At 37.3% G+C, this 17,377-nt stretch overlaps 2 protein-coding genes across 2 annotated transcripts in view; one reads left to right on the top strand and one right to left on the bottom strand.

Annotated features, from left to right (window-relative positions):
* The window catches only part of LOC121874695 (97 kDa heat shock protein-like), a 40,220-nt gene extending 35,291 nt beyond the window's left edge, over window positions 1-4,929 (bottom strand). Inside the window, exon 1 of the mRNA XM_042378947.1 lies at window positions 4,677-4,929. Within this exon, the coding sequence (XP_042234881.1) occupies window positions 4,677-4,783 (107 nt within the window). The 5' untranslated portion in view covers window positions 4,784-4,929. The remainder of the gene's footprint in view (window positions 1-4,676) is intronic.
* Window positions 4,930-16,819: 11,890 nt separating this feature from the next.
* LOC121874694 (serine/threonine-protein kinase PLK4-like) overlaps window positions 16,820-17,377 on the top strand; it is a 33,539-nt gene continuing 32,981 nt past the window's right edge. The window contains exon 1 of the mRNA XM_042378946.1: window positions 16,820-17,042. Coding sequence (XP_042234880.1) covers window positions 17,007-17,042 — 36 coding nt within the window. The 5' untranslated portion in view covers window positions 16,820-17,006. The remainder of the gene's footprint in view (window positions 17,043-17,377) is intronic.

The raw sequence follows: 17,377 nt of genomic DNA, 5'->3' as shown, positions 1-17,377 counted from the left end.
AAGTGAATTCGGACAAGATAAATCCATTATAACATATGGTTGCCCTGCACACCTGTTAAATTTGCTTTCACAAGACCTGCAGATCAAGAACATTAAGGAGCACATTACTGAAATCATTAAGTACTTCAGAAATCATCACATCTCAGGATCTTTGTATAGAAGAGGAGGAACAATGCTAGTGATGCCATCAGACACACGATGGAACACAGTGACAGATTCTATTGAATCTTATTTAAAGAACTGGGAGACCCTTGTCAAAGTGTGCAAAGAAAATTGAAAGGAAGTTAATGATAAGGCATTAAAAAGAAAGGCAGAAGACTATTTAGAGAGACTTAAGCCTATTACTGTGGCATTGGACTGTGTCCAGAGAGAACATACCCTATTAAGTGATGCTGTAGAAATCTGGGTCAAACTGAATATATATATATATATATATATATATATATATATATATATATATATATATATATATATATATATATATATATATATATATATATATATATATATATATATATATATATATATATATATATATATATATATATATATATATATATATATATATATATATATATTTATATATATATCAGTTACCACAGAAGAAATTCGCAATGAAATTCCAGAGGTGTAACTGATATTTAAGGGAAAGGAAGAAGAGAAATAAAAGAATATCACTATCAGAAAAGAGGATGTTCTTAAGAAGATAAATAAACTAAAGAAGACAAAATCCCCAGGGCCAGATGAAATTTTCCCTCGAGTCTTGAAAGAGTGTAGGGAACAGATTAGCGGAACCCTCGTAAATTTATTTACAAAATCATTAGACACCGGAGTTGTGCCAGACTTGTGGAAACAGGCAAATGTAGTACCCATATTCAAAAAGGGAGACAGAGCATCAGCATCAAATTACCGGCCGATCAGTTTGACGTCAGTAGTGGGGAAATTTCTTGAATCAATTATAGCAGATAACATCCGATCGCATTTAGAGAAAAGCAAATTAATCTATGACTCTCAACATGGGTTTACAAAGGGAAAATCTTGTCTAACAAATCTGCTGACGTTTTTTAGGAAAGTCTTCGAGGTAGTAGATAATGACGAAAATTACGATGTTATTTACTTAGACTTTAGCAAAGCAATTGACAGAGTACCGCATCAGAGGCTTCCGAGATAAATTAAGGCTCATGGTATCGAGGGGAAAGTTTTAAATTGGATAAAATCATGGCTCACCGATAGAATGCAGAGGGTCAGCGTAGATGGTGTTAAATCTGGGTGGGGTCGTGTAACCAGTAGCGTTCCCCAGGGGTCAATACTAGGCCCACTCTTGTTCATAATCTACATAAACGATCTAGATACTGGGATCAGCAGTGAGATAAGCAAGTTTGCAGATGACACCAAAATAGGGCGGCAGATTAATTTCAGAGCAGGATGCAAATGCATTACAGGAGGATCTAGATAAAGTGCAGGGGTGGTCTGAAAAATGGCAAATGAAATTCAACACCAGCAAGTGCAGCGTACTTAATATTGTAAGAACAAATACTGTCAATGTATACAGCCTTAACAACATCAACCTACAGAAGTCGACTTGTGAAAGAGACCTAGGGGTACTTGTAAGCCCGGACCTACGGCCTAGAAAACAGTGCGTTAATGTTCGAAATAAGGCAAACAGAGTAGTGGGTTTTATATCTAGAAGTGTAAGTAATAAGAGTGCAGAGGTCTTATTGCAACTATATCTTGCGCTAGTCAGACCGCGGTTCAGTTCTGGTGCCCTTATTATAGAATGGATATCAATTCACTAGAGTCAGTGCAGCGAAGAATGACGAAAATGATTCCGGGACTTAGAAACCTTCCATATCAGGATAGGTTAAAGAAACTAAACTTGCATTCCCTAGAAAGACGAAGAGTGCGGGGAGATATGATAGAAGTATTTAAGTGGGTGAAAGGAATCAATAAAGGCGATATAGATAAAGTTCTTATAATATCCGAGCAGGACAGGACTCGTAGCAACGGATTTCAGTTGGATAAGTTTAGGTTCACAAATAGGGTGGTAGACGAGTGGAACAAGCTTAGCAACTTTGTAGTAAGTGCTGGAACGCTGGAAAGTTTTAAAAGGAGGCTAGATAGATTCATGGATGATAGAGAGTGGTAGTAACTCTCGAAAGGAGCTGCCATGCACAGGCCAACTGGCCTATTGCACTCCTTATTTTCTTATGTTTGAGGTCACGGGCGAGGAGAGATCAGTTGAGTTCATTAGAGATTATCAATACTGTATGTAGGGGTCATTGGGGCTGTCGGGGTTTGACCACTGTAACCTGACAGAGGACATAACCATTCGTTGTGTCAACAAATTGTCCTGCTTGTACAAGCTGGACAATTTTGTAATTAAGAAGATTTGTAACCAGGTGAGAAGGTCGGGTCACCTGACCATCTGACCTGACCACCAACCGTTGTGTGCTATTTAAAGATTAGAAGGGTCATTACCTAATACCTGACCATTGTGGACCTGGTCTCACCCTCCTCTGTATATATACACCTTGGTTTGTATTTCTCTTTAATCTGTACTCACCCCTGAAGATGTGAATTACACGAAAGCGCTTGGGAACTTCGTGTTTTCTTCTTTCCTTGTGGTTATCAGCATATACCTAGATCACGCGCACCTACAGTGATTTACTTGCATATATATATATATATATATATATATATATATATATATATATATATATATATATATATATATATATATATATATATATATATATATATATATATATATATATATATATATATATATATATATATATATATATATATATATATATATATATATATATATATTATTTTACACACACACACACAGTTAGCCGGAATCCCTCCTAACCTGGAAAATGTCAGGTTTGGGAAAAATTTCCGAGGAGCATTTTCTGGAGAATTTGAGAAAATTTTTCCCATACCCAGAAAATTCTGTTTGAAGAAGAGTGCTCTCATTGGTGGCCTGATACCAAAGTAAGGGTACCTAGGTAATACTGGAGAGGGCTAACATCAGAAGGAGTTGATCGAATTTGTCCAGATGTTTTATCATTGTACAGTACTGTACTTAGTATTTTAAAAGAGGCAACAACATTTTAATTTGATTTGCTTTTTACTTTTTTCTACAATCATAAATCACCTGTTGTAGGCAGGGCATGAAGGTTGAGGGAAAGTGCAGAGGTAAATCACAGTGAAAACTGATCATATGGCACTAAAATGGCGTCTCTACGTCCTTTGCACCTTTACAAATTATTTACCATAAATACTCCCCCAAAAAACCTGCAGTCACATCATGTCTGTTTGTTTACAACCGACCCGCTCAGTCCAAGTGTACACTTACATCCACAAAAAAATTTAAATAACACCATGACGATCCAACAAAGTTGCTTTCATTAATACCAGCTATCAAAATAAGTACTTTCTGTTTAATATGGCATGGGGTCGGCTAGGAAGTTTGGTAGGTTTTTTGGTTGGTTAGATCAGGTTCTATTAGGTTCTAGTACGTCACCACTTTTAAAATACTTACTATAATAAGTACATCTATGCAAAAAATTAAGGAAATTGAACAACGCCTTCTGGTGTTAGCTACCTCCACCAAGATTACCAAAGTAAGTTCTTACTGCTTAATATGCCGAGGCGAGGGGGGGGGATTTTTTGCAATTCCATAAGTAATTTCTTCTGCTAACCATCTCCTCCACCATTGCCTTTTTCCCCTCTCTCCCCCTAAATGCAAATCAATATACCTTTAAATTCTGAGGTTGACATTTTCCAAATATTGACCTGTTATTTTAATAATAAGAGTGCAAAGCTGTTCTGAATTTTCCTATATTAAAGATCACTAACCTTTCATACCATAACATTACAAGTTAGATAAATATATGGTAATTGTTCTGTAGCAGTGGTTTTGTCCAATCACAGACCCAAGGTAGATTACAGAATTTGATCACCTGCAAACTTGACCTAATTCAACCCAACTAAATCTATGTTTGCAAGTGTCATAATTCAGTAATCTACCGGTAGATCATTTGTATCATCAGCCCCAACCAATTCAGTATGAAATCGGACAAACAGCTATAGTAAAGGTCCATAAGCAGACCAATAAACTTTAGAGAAAAAAATAAAATCCCCAAAAATTCAAGTTTTAGTACAGCATTTTTTTTAGGTTTTCTATCAAGTAACTTATAATCACATGTAGAGTTCCTTGCTGAAAACCACTAAATGAAAACCATCTCCCCATTGCAATATCAGTCGAGACGTCATAACAAACTTTGCAACTATGTTTAGTAGCAAAACGTCACGACGTAAAGCGCTGCAACAGAACTTTGCTCAATTGTCTCACGTTCGTCGTAATTTCACACATTGTTTTATGAAAATGCATTTTCACCACCCTTTTGTTTTATTTAGTTTGTTAATCTTGTAAAATTCGGCGTAAGTTTAGCTCATACTGGAAACTTCTGGAGTCGCTGCTGCCACATGGCTGACAACTTCACCCAGCGAAGGGTAAAGTGGTTGCACAAATCCAAAAAACTAATAAGGCCTCCTTATTGATCCTACGCCTTAGTTGTAAATGAATAAACAACAAAATATATAATCTATAGACACTGTGACATGCTAACATCTTCAATCACAAATTAATACAAGGTTATACTTACGGTGTAGATCGTAAGCTATAATCGTTGGCAATAGTTTCAATACCGCCCTGTCTAGCGACAGCGATATAACACCCATCGTTTCCGAAATCAATGCCAATGACGGACATTTTTGCCACTGTTCCCTTACGATGCTAAATAGATATAAGTACACACACTTCAAAGAGGAATGTTGAAGTGGGGGTCACTAGCAGAGTGCTACTCGCTTAATACTCTCACAAGCACTGCCCATGACACACTGACGAAAATTCTAGAGCACGAGGCCGGTTAGGCTCATACGCTAGCTGTGGTAACTCGGAAGGGAACAAGTAACTAAATATCCTCTTTTCAAGAAAACTGAATATTTAACCCTAAAAAACGGCATCAAATTTTGAAATTTGTGCCTACCTTAGTTTTTAATACAGGATTGAAAGTTTTTCAATGAATTATACAAACTAAATATTCTCGTGTAGAATAGACCTTAAATGTCCAACGTAAACAAATACTCGTCTTATTACTAATAGCATCAGATCTGAAAATTACTTAAACATGGTTGATAATGGCGGTAAACAATTTATTTCAAATTCTTTTCAATGTTAAAAAAAACGTAAAACACTAGCTGAAATCAATTAAATAGGGGCGGGGCGTTGGCAGTGCAGAGGTAAAGCGCGTATCCCTCATCAGTATCTCAAACTATCATATGGGTTCGAACTGACCCCGAGATACGGTAATAATAATATTAATTCAATAATATTGTCGTGCAGATTTACATTTGGCTAAACAAGTTCTAAACTATGCAGTTATACAATTCAGCATGATTAATATAGACATGGTGAACATTTAGGCCGTGGGAGTTAACAGTTAGTCCAAGAGCCAGCTGGACACTTTTATTTGTATTTTTCCGCTAAAGGGTTGGAAGGTTGCTTGTAGGACAAAAAATAAATAAAACTTCAAAATAAAACAACTATTTTTTTTTGCAAAAATCCGCTTGGGGGATTTCTCGAGAAATTACCGTAAGTTAAGGTATTCGCATGATCTGAATTTTGCTTTTCGGTCAAAGTGCAGCGTGTGATTGTTACAACCGTCTGTTTGAGCCACTAAATGCCACTAATTTTCATTTATGCAAACAATAGTGGTATCAAAGGATTTAGTGTTCTATCGAGGTTTACTTGGTGTGTTTTATATGCTGAAAGCTACACTACTCATAAGTTTCTACCTTTATTTGCAGTTTCCCGGTTTCAGCTGCAGATTTCAATTACTTTCTGATTTGTGTGGAGTAGCTTTGCCGGTGGCTAATTACTAAACTAATAATATTTTATGTTCCTTTAAAAATATATTATCTACGACAAAATGAGTCACCATGCTTATCGCAAAATATCACAAGCACCATCTCTCATGTAGGCCTATTATTCACATCAGCCAGAAATATGCTGTAAGTGAGATACCAAAACCATTTGATGAGAAGACATGGAACAAAATCAAGACTGGTGATAAGTATTGAAGGAGACATTTCAAGACATCCAAATATTTTGTGAGGACTTTCCAGTGCGTCGAACAGACAATGCCCCTGATCCAATATTTGACGTATACCAGGATGTGTGTTCTTTGCTTTCACAAAATTTAAGTGGAATCGAACCATCCATCTCGCATATAGTTCGGCCTGTTTCCAGCAAAAAAATACTGGTATCATAAGCTGGAGAACATAAATGAATCGGTCAACATCATTCGTTGCACATGCTCGATTGAAAAGCATGAAAATTCGCACCAATTTCACATAGTCAATTACAGTACCTAGCAATACTGTCATGAATTCCCTCCAGTGTGTGCTCTGTGTACTCAGCATAGCATGTCATCTTATTTTTACTTTTACTTTTATCCTCTTCGCTACTGATCGGCTCGTTAGCCGCTTGGGCGGTCGGTCACGTCTCTGATACTACTGTTGGCACATACTCGGCATGCACTTGCTCCTGAATGTATCGAAACGTTTACCAGTGTTGGTCAAGTCTGGCCTTGAATGAGCTCACACTCGGTGCCGTCACAATGCTCTCCGGCAGATTGTTCTAAGAGTCACATTTCTCACTCTGAAAAGTTTTGCCCTTACAGTTTTCTGGACTTGTGGCTTCTTCACCCATTGTGGGGCGAACGTCCACCAGCTCCACGTATGTACATTCGACCGAGTATTGCCCTCTAAGATGTTTATACACTTCGATTAGGTCGCCCCTCGCCCGTCATGAGATGTAAATAGTCATCTGTTTTTTCAGGGGCCTGCAGAACTTCTGAAGACTGCATATTCCTTAGGCTGGTAGTACTGACCCAATGGCTGTCGTCTGTAGGTTATACTATCAAGTCTCAGGGTATGACAATGGTGCAGTTTCATAACGGTATCAGCAATTCAGAGCACAATATGCAGACTTCCTACTTTGATGTATAATGTACTGCCTGAATGTAGTACTTTGTGTAAAAAAAATACAAGTATATTCTAATTAATTATACATAACTGTAATTACATTTTTCGTTTTACTTTTCACGACACATTTACAATACTATATCTGAGGGTCATCCTACGACTGAATTGTGTAGGTTGCTAACATGTATCAGTTTTATTAAATAAACAGGAGCAAAAACAATAGTTTCTTTTCTCTGAGAGTAGTTAATGACCTCTCCCTGTTTCGCATTTCATTAACCACTATAAACTGGGTCTGTATCATCACTATAATTATATGTACTATCACTATAGACGTTTATCAGTACTATAATCACGCGTATCGTCATAACAGACTTAGTATATCATCACAATAGTCACGTGTATCAATGTCACTAATATAGTCATTATTCTCAGTAGAGTTCTGTCAGACAATCAGGCTCTCGATGTGTTATCTGTATGAAGAAAAATCTCGTTCTCACCTTATCAGCAGCCTTTTTGCAGTAAATCTTTAAGTCAACTAGTCCTCACACTTTACCCATCTTTCACTACCACCATTCACTTACAACGTCATTCAGTCATGGAGTCAAACAAACACTCTTTCATTTTGCCAAGTAGTCCGTCATCCAGTCAATTATCATGATGCACAATTCGCTTGACAGCCACTCAAAATCTTAGAGAGATGGTCCCATCACCCACGGATGAGCGATCTTCATTAATCACTCATCCAGTTCATTAGACTCATATAACATGTGTATCAAATGAAAGCTTTACAACATAGAGTAAACTTTCCCTTGGATAATCTTTGATGATGAAAATTTCGTACGCACCAGAAATAAAATGGTTTAACCCTTGGAACAGCTGAACCTATTTCCTTGGTGTGGGTGTGCTGCATTGATGTTTGTAAGTAGAATGTTAGTTTTTATACTTAATAAGATGTGGCATCTCTAAATATATCAAAGCCTTGGACCAAACTACTGAAAAAAAAAGCCTGGAGTCGCACAGTCATCTTACTCCTACACACGACTTGAGCGATGGGGTTCCCCTCCCACCAGTGAGAGGAAAGTGAAGTTGGGGTGGGGGAGTTGAACGTACCCCCCCCCCCCCAGTATCACACATATCTGAAGCTTCCGCACCTACACTAGCAAACTCTGCCGTGTTTAAAATAGAATCCCGACTTTACGTACGGTGTACTCTGTGCCTACACCAGCACTCAGGCACTTGGCAAGTGGCTGAGGATTTCACGTTAAATACCGACACATGGCTAAAGTATTATGACTTTCATTATCCTTTTTTCAGATTTCTTTAAAATTAATTATCCTTATTTTGTCATTCTATATCGTTTAGAGTAATATTTTGTTATGTTTTGTACACTAATCTTAAATAATTTGCAGATGAATTAAACATGGAACACATATACTGTATATATGTGTGTGTCTATGAGTCAGTGTAGTGTGGGTGAGGTGACCTACAGGTAAACCAAACACGTCTGGACCACACCTGCCTATATAAGGGCGAGGAACGGTGGGACAGGTTGTTGACCCAGCCACCAACTGGAGGTACACACGCCTCCCCCACCAACTGTACGCCACCAAAACAAAACAAATCACTATAACACAATGTCATTGCCTTGCTGTAAGTGGTGATAGTTCTATAGTTATGAAATATGGATGCTGTACCTTGTGAGTCTACTCTCATGCCAGGTGGATCTGTCATTGACAAGAGCTGTGTCGCAGGCGAGCTGTCATACAGTGAGATGTCACACACTAACCTGTTAACCCAACTAAACCGAATCAAATTCCTGTAATCTAACCTAAGCGAAACCTGTTATAAATATAGACGTTCGTGTACAGGTTTTCCACAAAAAGATATGTTTTTTCCTTCCCCAATATTTGTGTACTTTTATACGTAATTCAGCTTCGTAGGATATACATTAGTGTGTCTAATTACGTACAATCTGAGTGAAGTTGCAATGTGCTCATATAATTAGGTACACAGTGCATATACACACGCACATACGTACACGTACACTTACATTCTCCCCTAGCTATATGCACGCTCTCATAGTCACAAAATCACTTAGACACGTACCCAATAAGTATGCACATACATACATACATACATACATACATACAGTTCATAAAATCACATATGCACAAACAATTAAGCCACAGTTTAGATCATGCATAGACGCAAGCATGTACACGTACAGAAATATAAGCACTTTTAAAAATATACTGTACATACAATAACAGATATGATGAAACAACCTGCAAACATAAAAAATACACACAAGTTGCATAGATATTTCCAAATTATACACGCATAAACGCACATACGCAAAATAACAAATATACATCACGAAACTTAAACAAATCACACATCCACATATCAGACATGCGTCCTCGTACATACATCAATGTCTACACCTGTAAATACGCGCACACACACACACACACACTTATCCACTGTAAACACACCCACCACGTACACAAACACATCAAGGGCACATACATGTGATCTACATATGATGATATGGCTTCAGAGCCGTCACAACGCAATCATAATTTTCGGCCAACATATACTGTACACCTGCTCACTGTGTGTAGGTGTATTAATGTGGGCGAGGTTGCGTGATCAGTTGTAGAGCATCAGCACACCTACACCCAGGAGATTGTAGTGTTACATCGCTGTGTCATGTAAATTATCCTTGCCTCATGAAGAAACACACACACACACAATATATATATATATATATATATATATATATATATATATATATATATATATATATTTATGTTTGTTTGGGTAAGGTGACACTCGTAGACGGCACATCGGTTGAGCCACTGAGAGGCACTCAATGCTGAGTGGAGGTGCTGAAGGCAGCAAATACCAGCACTGTGTAGCTTAAGCCAGCGTCGATAACAATCCGAGTCATATATCTCGAAGACCGCATTTATGACAGTTGAGCATGCACAACACTGTTATACAAACATAAATCTCTCAGCCAACGACCACGTACGCCGCGACCTTTTTTTTGGGGGCACCCCCTACATCCTTGTGTAAGGTGAAGCGCAGAAGCGTTTACAGCGCCCAACAGGGAAGCATGCAAAGTTCATGCTTGCCTTTATGTCTCACGAGTTAAGGGCCGCGACCTCCCTTGTGACCTGTGACCTCGCCAGATGTTTGTAAACGTCACAGCCATAGAACAAGCGTTTCGGAATGTTACCGCCCACGGGGAACCACATGGACAGTGTTGATAAATTGCTAGAAATAGTTTAGTTATGAGAGTATTGAAGATATAGGAGAGGGGAGTGGAGCGAGCTGAGGGGATGTTTACAGCCGAGCAGTCCTGGTTTCTGCTGAGTAGACGGTGGCGGTGACTGTCTGGCTTCCCTAACTCTCAGACCATCCTTTACAGCCATACTGTGAGCATCATCTCCACCCTCTGCTGGCAGTAGTGAACACACCAACTCACAATCCTGTCCCTGAGTTTTATGCTAAGGCAATTTACACAGAACTGTTGTCTCTTGGAACGCCATACTGATTTACATCGACCCGTACTTTTAAGTACAGCGTTCGTGATGACGTACCCCTCAAGACTGAAATATTGTGGACCAATTATGCCTACTCGTTTCCTGCCTTATCTGGAGCAAGAAGACAAAGTGGAATGAAGCACAACTAAGATTAATAGAGTTATGTACTTTGTATTATGTCACTATGTTTAATGATCTTATGTAATTCAAGATAAAATTGTGTGAGACTAACAAATTATGTATCAGATGGACCACCATGTAATACTAATGAACACCTTGTTCTCTGCAGGTTTTGACCATATCAATAAATATTGAGTGCGTCAAAAGGCAGGTTTCACTCATTCCCTTCGACTCGCCTGTCACCAGACCGTCCTTAACTAAGGCGGTTACACGGAGTAAACCCCGTTCTAAGGCAGTTTACTACAGAATATACGATCAGAGTACTGAAGATTTAAAATGTAACGTTTATGTGAAAATAAATTTGATGTTCTTATTTTGCGCATAGTTTTGCAAGTGGTGTGATGTAGGTTTAAGTAGATCATATTATCGTAAAACGACACGGCTGTGAGGGAGGTGGTGACTGCGGTGAACTGCTGCTCTACTCAGGTGTGGATGGACAGTCACTATTGTTTGAATTGAATTGTAACAGTTTATTTAGCTAGAAAAATACAGATACAGAGTGGATAATAATAACAATATTAACATGGCTGAGCCAGTTGAGAACCTGAGCACTCTTTGAGGCACCTGATATATATACTATACATTTATCTCAAGGAAATATTATGTAACATTTAGTATCATCTGGAATAGTACGATAGCATGGTAGTAATAAGTACATCTCATAATGTTACCACGGTTATCACTTCAATATTTATTTATTTTATTATTTATTATTTTTATTTATTTTTATTTTTTATTTATACATACATATACACATACCTATACATATATACACACACACATATATATATATATATATATATATATATATATATATATATATATATATATATATATATATATATATATATATATATATATATATATATATATATATATATATATATATATATATATATATATATATATATACACACTATATATATATATATATATATATATATATATATATATATACATACACATATACATATAAATTAGAGTGGAATTTGAAAACAAGTATAATGGGGGAGCAGTACAACCTGGGTCGTGCAGTAATAAGGTTGAACAAGAGGACAGAGCTTTCAGGATTATGTCTAGTTGGCAATTATGTGTATTGCAATGGTAATTATTTATTTACATGATAATTTCCGATAAAACGGATTTGGTGGTACAATAAAAGCAGGTACTGTATATATAGTAAGTGTTACAAGAAATATTAATACTTCGACAATAGATATTTTTTTAGAGATGATTTAAAGGAAGGGAGCGTAGTCTTTGCTCGGATGGGTGGGGGTAAGTTGTTCCATACCTTCACACCATGATATTTTATGGAGGTCTGGGACTGAGAGGAGCGCATGGGGGGTGGTCTTAGTAGCTCTGGGTGCCTTAAGTTGTATCTCTGATTATTCCGGAACTGGAAGTAATTATTGTCAAGCAAGTGATTTATAGATTTGTAAACAAAGAGGGCACAGCAGTAAGTGTTAATATCTTCGAATTTTAAAAATTTCATTATAGCAATTTAATTATTCGTGTTTGATGATTGTAACGGATCAGTGAAAAGACTGATTTTAAATATAACTCCAACATTTGCAATTGAATATAGGTTATAAATAGAGGAGGGAGAAGAAATGAGCTGGGTGAGTGAGCACACCAGTCTTAGCACACATCATAGTGTTGCGTCAAGGAAGGGTCACCCCCCGCCCCCCAACCTCCACTTCCCCTTCCCTATAAATTCACAAAATATTATCCACCAACAACATCAAGGCAGAAATATTCAAATTAAGCATTATAAATAATTAACATGCTGCATGCATGTACTCATTTGTTGCAGTTAATAAAAGGGTTAACTGGGGAAGCTCAAGAAGAAACTGGGACACATTACTGTAGTTTCAATGTGTGAGTCCTGAACCGCCGGCAACATATGGCGCAACACTGAAACTGAATGCGGTGTGCGGGAGTGAGGGAGCAGGAGAAGGAACAGTCAGGAAGGTATGTGTTGATAAGTTACGTAACCACACTGCTTGGAATGGCGACTGACGCAAGAAACAAAGGAATTGGGAACATCAGTTACTGTCGTATGAACTGAGCAATAATCAAAAGATCAAATGGAAAGCCTGTAGGTAAATATGCAGGTTATATTATAATAATTCAGAACAGACGGTGAAGGGAAAAAAATCGAGTAATTGTCCATAGCATGAGAAAGATAAACCTATGTACTTTTTAACATTTACAAACGCACTTAATTTTTTTTTACCGTCCGGTAATTCGAACTGTGTAATTTAATACACATAAATTATTCAATATAATTTGTACCCGACAAAGAAACGAAGTCGTGTGGTAAGTGATGACGTGCTTTAGGATACATGGCCTATTTAAGGAAGTGGCGTCCTTAAGAGGCGGCCAGTTACACGATGATTTATTGTTATATAACGACAACCTCACTGTCTCTAGATTCTTTGTGGATGAGAAAATTTGGTGGTAATATAGGTGAGTTGTGTTAAGACGCACATGTGTTATTGCATTGTGTAACTCATGCCGCCTTTCACTCTCAGATAATGTTGGTTTAGTGTACTGTACATTACGTTTTATCTCTATAATTACGTACGTTGCTGCTACGTGCGCACTTATCTCTGTCAGATTATATTTTTATGTCAGCGAATTTTTATTTAGATACTTCATGTAGATCCACAATGGAAACGTAGTGAAGATAAATCTTGATAAAACCACACAGGAAAAGAGAAACACTGGAGCACCATTGTTTCCCTTTTCCTGTGTGGTTTTATCAAGATTTGGGTACTGATGGAAAATTATGGAATTAACGTCAATAAAATAGGATAGTGTATTATGTTGACTTAGTTGAAATAGACTTGTAAGATGATTATTACTTAGCTAAAGACACAAGAAGATATTCAGCTATTGTGCCGTGTTACGATATACATACAGTATACTGTACATTGAAGGAATGAGACTGGAATGTGCTAAAACATGTCTGTAGTACCAACATGGGAAAAATTTGCTAAAACTACTGTATGACAATGAGAGGCTGGAGGACAGCACCAACTCGTATTGGGGACACAACCGCGCCACACTTACACTTCGAGCATTTACAGAAAATGGAAGATGATCGTTGCAACATATTGTTGGGAACTTGGCTGTGCCTGGAGAAAACATGCTCTCTTTAGTAGTTACAATAGACAACTCCCTCCTCACATCCGATACGGAACCAAAACCGGGCCACAGAGGTGACATTCATTTCCAATTAAATATAATTATAAGAAAATTTTCTTGGACTGTTTAATTGTATTATAAATAACTAATATTACATGGTAACTATCATCGTGGTGATGATTAATATTTGCAGAAAAAGCTACCCATTTTTTGTTCCTATTTGGTGTCGCGATCACTGTTAAACTTCAGATGTGGCCTTAGCTTAGACCTTAAGCTTTAATTGTGAAGTAAAAATGCAATATAGATACAGTATAGTTCTTAGGCTATATTTGTTTGTATGTCTATAACCTTAACGTCAACTCTGTTAATGATGTGAGCCTAAAATGGTTAAGTTCTATGTTTTTACATATGCTTAGCTGAACAAGGACCAGTTTTTCTTTTAACTAGAGAATAATGTATTACTTAATATCTAGTTTCAAACACCTACACGCCAAGTTGGAGACTCACAATCCGATGGCATCATTGACTACAGAAAATATGCTCCTCGTGAAAAATATTGAAAGGTATTTAAGAACTGAATATTATGTTTTCTCGTTACAGGGTATTTAGAAAAAAATAAAAATATTTTGCAGTGTTATGAATTCGCATTTTGGGCAATTTGCAACGTCGGGTAAGTTTAGATATGAACGCATCTCTCTACCTCATTGAGAATGCCTCGAAAACCATCAAACTAGTGCCAGCATTCAGACACCTCACTTGCCAAAACAGATTAGAACGTATTCAATTGCCTAGTCCTACTATATACTGTACTATCAGAGGACAAAGGGTGATTTAAGAGAATATTTTAACCACCTCAAAGGGAAATAGTGTACATACCTCTGGAAAAAGCCTTAAGTTAAAGAAGCTATCATAACAGAAAACTGCCAAAGCTAACTTCTTTGGAGTGAGAGTTGTGATCTCTCGGATTAACCTCCCAGAAAATGTTGTGACAGCACCAAGTGTGAGCTCATTAAGAACAGATTTGACTAACACCAATACATGTTTAGGTATATACGAGTTCGTACAATCCCCAGTATTTGACGATCGTGTGTTGATTGAGAACATCCCAATGTGGGCCATCAAATAGGTGCCTGCATTCCAGCACCTCCCTTACCAAGAGATTATTACGCCTTCACTTGCCTGGCTTATATACTATAGACGGACAACGGGTGATTTAATAGAGATTTATAAAAACAAAACAAAACAAAGGTAATTACTCAGCCAAGTGTTTGAAGGGCAGATCCAGGAAGTTGTGGGTGACATGGCGAACACAGCGAGCCCACCCAGCTAGGGGAGGGGGGAGGGCACTTTTAGCGCCCCCACCCTATAATTTTTTTTTACCAATATCATAGGCATTTTGAGGTCATGTGCACTTAATATTAGGTCCTAATATCAAGAGCACAGACCTGAGGTCAATATTAATTATTTTTTACTATACAAAAACGCCTCAGTAAAATATTGCAATTAAGATAAATTATTGGGATTTTCTAATGAAAAGGGGAGTACGTACCCCAGGAACCCCTGGATCCGTCTCTGTGTTTATGTAGGAAGCTAGCGGATTCCCACCCCACAAGAGGTCAAAACATCAATTTATAAAAGCCACAAAAATTGTAAGACCACACTTTTTTGGCGTAACAATTGTGTGCTCTTCGAATATCCTACCGGAGGATGTTGTGACAGTTCGTGTGACCAACACCTGCACATATTTTCAGATGCATTCTAGAGCTAATACATGCTCACTACTGTACTTTCCAACAGTGCATAATAAAAAAATGACTGACCGCGACCAGCTAATACGGATAAATAAATATCATACACACACACACACAAGGATAACCTAAACTTCCGTGAATGAGCTGAAAAAATATATGCTATAATCTGATAGAGATGAAGTATGTCTGTCTTTCAAGGAGGGAATCTGATATGCGTTATCCTTCCTTCAAGTGGCCCTTCACATCTCGTGAAGTTTCTCTGGAATATAAAAATAATCAGGAACTCAAAGTATTTAAACGTTACTTTATCACCACCATCTGGATTTTATCGCCACCCAATCGATTCAGTGAGTCACCTGAGATTATTCTCTTCCCCCGTCGTAGTACTGACGTCCAGCCTAGGATGTTAGGAAAATAATTTTCATTGCCAGTGTAGCTATTTTATTTAGTCAGGAAAACATATTTGGTGAAATACACCAGGTTATCACATATAATATTTTTCTAGAAGGATATAGGGAACAAGTCAATGATGGGACACTATAGGTGTTTCAGAGAACAATAACCAGGAAAATAACGGTACAAATATAGCGTGCGGTCTATAAGATATTTAGGTTAAGTTAGGTTAGGTCAGATTATACAATACAGTAGATATACACCGCACGCTATAGTAGCATCATAATAACATTCGCTATAGGCAAAAACTAAAATTAAAAATTATTTTTAAAACTACATGTTCACTATTGATTATTCCAATCACTTTAGATACATCATTGATGCAGACAAAATTGTTGTTTTCATTTCTTTATGTATACTAAGGTTGTAGAGTGTAGACCTTGGTGTTTACTAGACAAATAACAGGAAAATGTATCAGGAAAACTGTTGCATAAGAAAACGCCTTCGCCTCTGCTGTAGATAACGATAACATACAAGTAATAACAAGGTTATATAAGTTTCTATTTTACAATATGTTTTTTGGTATTTTTCAATAAACTTCATCCTGTTATAAAAATATTTTGAGAAATTTTGTCGTATTTAGTTTCTTAGTCCCTATTACATAAAACGAGTCTCCCTCGAATCCTCCCATCGACCAGTGAAAATTCCTGTTATTGGTAGAATGTACCAGAAAGGCCGAAGGTGAACCAATCAGAGCAGAGAAATTTGAAAGATACATATGTTGTGATTGGCTGCACCAAAGAGAAAGAACCAATGATAAACTTGCATCCATCGCAAGTGGGAAATATAAAAACATCAACATACCGTAGAGTGGCGACATGCATGAACAAATGTGAAAATAACATGCAACAGGTTAACAAGAATGAACAAAAAGAACGAGATTGGAGGTTCAATTGAGGTAGTGTATGGCAGAGTCGTGTTTTGGCTCGCAATTTTACAGTATAGATTGGTCGTGAAGGTAATGAAGGTTCTGTAAACCTTCTGAACTAGTAGTAAGGTAGTAAAATTATTTGGTAAATTTGCAAAAGTGGGCCCAACTCAACTTCTTAATCAAAACACTGGTATTTTACCATATTAACACCCAAATCACGCACAGTAATACTAATGGCCCAACCACCTACCTTATGAGTTGGGTGTTAATCAGGAAATTTACCAAAATGTTTTTCGCATAGTTCAGACTATTTTATGACACTTCTATGGGATGTCCTTCGAAAATGTATTTGATTATTTTTG

This window comes from Homarus americanus, unplaced genomic scaffold (genome assembly GCF_018991925.1).
Source record: "Homarus americanus isolate GMGI-L3 unplaced genomic scaffold, GMGI_Hamer_2.0 scaffold34360, whole genome shotgun sequence".
Taxonomy (NCBI): Eukaryota; Metazoa; Arthropoda; class Malacostraca; order Decapoda; family Nephropidae; genus Homarus; species Homarus americanus.
Note: the sequence above shows the minus strand (reverse complement) of the source record. Positions and strands in the feature narration are given on the sequence as shown.